Genomic DNA, 4149 nt, shown 5'->3' on the forward strand with positions numbered 1-4149 from the left:
CAGCCCCTTCCAATGCCTGACAGCCCTTTCCATGGAGAAAGTCCTTCTGATGTCCAACCTGAACCTCCCCTGACACAGCTTGATGCTGTTTCCTCTTGCCCTGTTGTTCCCTGGGAGCAGAGCCTGATCCCACCTGGCTGCACCTCCTCTCAGGGAGTTGTAGGGAGTGAGAAGGTGCCCCCTGAGCCTCCTTTTCTTCAGAGTGAGCCCCCACAGTCCCTCAGCCACTCCCTGAGCCCCAGCCCCATTCCCTTCTCTGCACTGGATGTACCTCCAGGCTAACCCGGCACAGTGGGGCACGAAGGGCCCCCCTGGTCCCCCTGTGCTGGCAGATACAGCTCTGCACGGTGCCAACACTGGGCACAGCGCCAGGCGCCTGTGCCGAGCTGTCACAACCCTGCCCAGAGGCACTTTGCTCACGCCGCTGCCTCGCTCTGTAACAGGATCCGCTGGCAAGATACGACTTCAACAGCCATGACCCCGATCCCCAACCCAGATACGACGACAGGGACAATAACTGGTGGGTTCTGTCTCCACGCTGCCCTGGGGGCTTCACAACTCTAGGAGGGGCTGAGGCTGACCCAGGTCCCTGCACCGCTTACAGGGTCCCTGTCTCCCCCAGGCATGGCACATGCTGTGCAGGAGAAGTGGCAGCTGTGGCCAACAACGGAATCTGTGGGGTAGGTGTCACGTTCCTCGCCAGAATCGGAGGTGAGACACTGCTCCAGTGGGAAGGAGGCTGGAAACCAGCCCCAGCACCCTGAGGGGATGTGTGGCCTCAGGTGGGAGCTGCTCTGGGGGGCTTGCAGGGCAGCAGAGGGTCCTGCAGTGTCACTACACATCATACTTGGTCCTCCCCAGGGTTTTAATGCCCATCCCAACATCCAGCAGCACCCTCCTCAGGCAGGCTCAGACTCCCGATCCCAACACCCAGCAGCATCCACCCCAGGGCAGGCTCAGGCTCCCTTGTGGAAGTGTGGGTGGCAAAGGGGGTTAAAAGCTGGGAGAACTCCCTGGGCTTAGTTACAAAAGGCTTAATGAGCAGCTTTGGAACCAGCTCATGGCAGCCACAAAGACCCATGGGAGCCTGATCTGCTTAGGCCAGGGTCATGTGAAAGGTGCTCAAGGCAAAGGAGGGTGAAGAGGGGGCCAGGGAAGTGCCCCCCGGTCCTTCCCTTGACACAACACGTGCATGGCTCCCACCCACCTGGAGCTGGCACGGCTCCTGCCACCCCTTGACCACAGCTGCTCCTGCCCCTGCCCCTCAGGTGTGCGAATGCTGGATGGTGACATGACAGACATGCTGGAGGCTCAGGCCCTCAGCCTGCACTCCCAGCACATGCACATCTACAGCGCCAGCTGGGGCCCCAAGGACAACACGAAGACAGTGGATGGGCTTGGAGTGCTGGGTGCAGCCGCTTTCCACAGAGGGATCACCAAGGTATGCTCAGCACAGACCTCAGGGGCATGAGGAGCCTCTGCTCACCTCCTCTGCCTTCCCACCAGGGACAGGGTGGTCTAGGCTCCATCTTCATCTGGGCCTCAGATCCTGAGTCCTGTCCCCAGGCCAGCTGAGCAGCTTCATCCTGCACCTGCATGGCACAGATGAGGACATGACAGTCAGGCACACCACAGCTACTGCTGAGGACGAGTGCCTCAGGAGGGACATGCGGGGGAACCTGTGAGGGTGAGTGAGGCTTTTGGGGGACAGTGAGAGGGCTCCAGGCCCTGGGGGCTAACCCCACCCTCTCTCCACAGAGTGTGGCAGCTCCCTGTATGCCCACCCGCGCTCCTGCTTGTCCTACTGCCCTCCATGTTACTACGGCTGGAGTGGCACCAGCAGGGACACAACCCATTTCTGTGCCGGCTGCCACCCCTCCTGCTACACCTGCTAGGGCACTTCAGCCACGAACTGCACATCCTGTCCCCCTGCCCACACCTTTGAGGAGCTCACCCACACCTGCTCCCCAGCACAGACCTCCTCTGCCTCGAGGAGGCGGCCGAGGAACCTCATGGCTATCCTCATCTGCAGCATCCTTGTCCTCCCAGCTGTCCTCTGCCTCACATACTGCATGGGCCTTTGCGCTGTAAGAGGGACTTCCTGATGTCCCCAGGCTAGAACATAGGGACACCAGCCTGGACTGCAGGGACATAGCTGGGGACAGAGCTGAGATCTCGCCTGGCTTCCAAAATAAACTGCTTGTTACCTTTCCAACCACCCTCTTTTCAAAGGGTGACTTCCCTTCCCAGTGGCACTTGGGCTGAGCCTACCCCATGTCCAGCTCTGCACTGGGACAGGGCTGGTGGGGCTCCCACCACCTGCCTTGTCCCCATACCCCTGGGGACCTGATCCATTCTGGGATATATTTCCAGAGGGGCCAGGAGGCCTGTGCCCTTTCCCAGGCACAGAAGGATGAGATATGACATGTCTCCAAACAGCTGCACCCATGTGGCCACAGCAGGAGCTCAGCCATGAACCCACAAAACTTCCGGTGAAGCAAAACCAACAGAGGACAGCTTGGACACACTCCACAGTCCCCAGCTCCTGTCCACCAGCAGCCTTTAGGCCTTAAGAAAAGGGTCCCAGGGTGGCTGCATGCCTTGCCCACCCTGCTCCCCCTGCCATGGGGGTGAACACAGGCAAACATTCCCAAATCTTCACTGCTCCATGAGGGCTGGCAGCAGCACGGTGGCAGCTGTGCCCTGGCACTGGGCAGAGATGAGATGGGGAGAGCTGCCAGCTGGGGCTCTCCTGGGGACACTGGCCCCATGCCAGGACCGTGGACTGCCCCAGGACATATGAAAAATGGTTTGTGTCCCCTCCTCTCCAGCTGTCCTATCCCAAGCACAGTGTGTTTGCTCTGCTGAGGAGTTTTGGGAATTAAGGCAGACAGCCAGACCTTTCTCCAAGTGTAGAACAATCCATGAAAAGAGCACACCCTTACAGAGTGAGCAGGGATGGAGCTTTGCTTCCAAAGGCAACTGAGAACAAGGGGCTCCCCCTGGGAGGACCAGCCCAACCATGGGATGAACTGGGATCCATGTAAACACCAAGGGAGAGTCCTGGGGTCATGGCTTTGCCCAGTCCCCTTCAAGGTTTTCTGCATCCCGTTACCCCAGCCCAGTCTGGCCTAGTCCTTGGTGGGCAGCTGGCTGTTCTGGAATTGCCACTGGATCTCGGGGCACACATCCTCCTGCACAAGGAGAGAGGGCATAGGGGATGGCTGAGCCCAGAACAGTGTCTGAGGCAGCTCACACTGTCCTGACATAGACCCCAGGGTGCCTGACCCCTCCCCAGCCCCAGTCCTGTGTCCTCACTGCCTGGCCCAGCTCTTCCAGCAGTGGGATGAGGCGCAGCAGCTCATCATCATGAGGGTCCCCACACCATCATGGCTTGGATCCAGTTGGTAGCCTGGGGAGAGGGGGCAAATGCTGGAGTCTACACAGCTGTAAGTGCTCCTGGGGGACACACGCCTCCCTCCCCATGGAGCCAGTGATACTATACCTGTTGAGGTAAGCCCTAGATGGCATAGTCCAGGCCCACTTTCTTGGCCAGGTCCCCGCCCAGGCAGGTCAAGGTCCTTCCAGTAGCAGCCCTGGGAGAGGACACATTCTACCTGGGAGAAGCAGTGCCTGGAACAGGAGACAGAGCCATGAGGAGCCGTCCCTGCCACACAGGGGCTCCCCAGGAGAGTCCTATCAGCACCATCACCTGATCAGCCTCTTGCGGTCCAGCACGTTCAGCTCCTGGGGATGAATTACCCCATGTGCCAAGGACACTCCTGGGCTGGCAGCTGCCACTCAGGGCAACCCCCCTGGCTACCCAGTCACCATTGACAGCAGCCGGGAGGTCTCAGCCCTATTCCAGCACCAGCTCCAAACCCACTCTTGGATGGATGTGAGACCTCTCGAGGGAGCCCCGAGCTGGTGATGTACCCCGGGGTGCCCCAATGCCTCCAGTCACATCCTGGACCCGCGGTGGCCCCCCCAGCTCGGGGGTTGGGTTACGGGTGAGGGGGCTCCGGCACGGGGGTGGAACCCACTCGCCTCCGCCGGAAGGGAGATAAGCGGGAGGTCTCTGACCCCCGAAGGCAGAGCCTGGCAGGCAGCCACCGGGGACAGGGACACGCTGCAGGGCAGGAGCGCTGC

General features: G+C 60.5%; 1 protein-coding gene across 1 annotated transcript in view; it reads left to right on the top strand.

The window, feature by feature from the left end:
* LOC103804851 (proprotein convertase subtilisin/kexin type 4-like) overlaps positions 1-2087 on the top strand; it is a gene marked incomplete at both ends in the record, with an annotated part of 3866 nt that extends 1779 nt beyond the window's left edge. Inside the window, 7 exon segments of the mRNA XM_009077485.1 lie at positions 444-520; positions 623-711; positions 1269-1441; positions 1507-1539; positions 1572-1673; positions 1675-1687; positions 1759-2087. Coding sequence (XP_009075733.1) covers positions 444-520; positions 623-711; positions 1269-1441; positions 1507-1539; positions 1572-1673; positions 1675-1687; positions 1759-2087 — 816 coding nt within the window.
* Positions 2088-4149: the final 2062 nt, after the last annotated feature.

This window comes from Acanthisitta chloris, unplaced genomic scaffold (assembly GCF_000695815.1).
Source record: "Acanthisitta chloris isolate BGI_N310 unplaced genomic scaffold, ASM69581v1 scaffold14706, whole genome shotgun sequence".
Classification (NCBI taxonomy): domain Eukaryota; kingdom Metazoa; phylum Chordata; class Aves; order Passeriformes; family Acanthisittidae; genus Acanthisitta; species Acanthisitta chloris.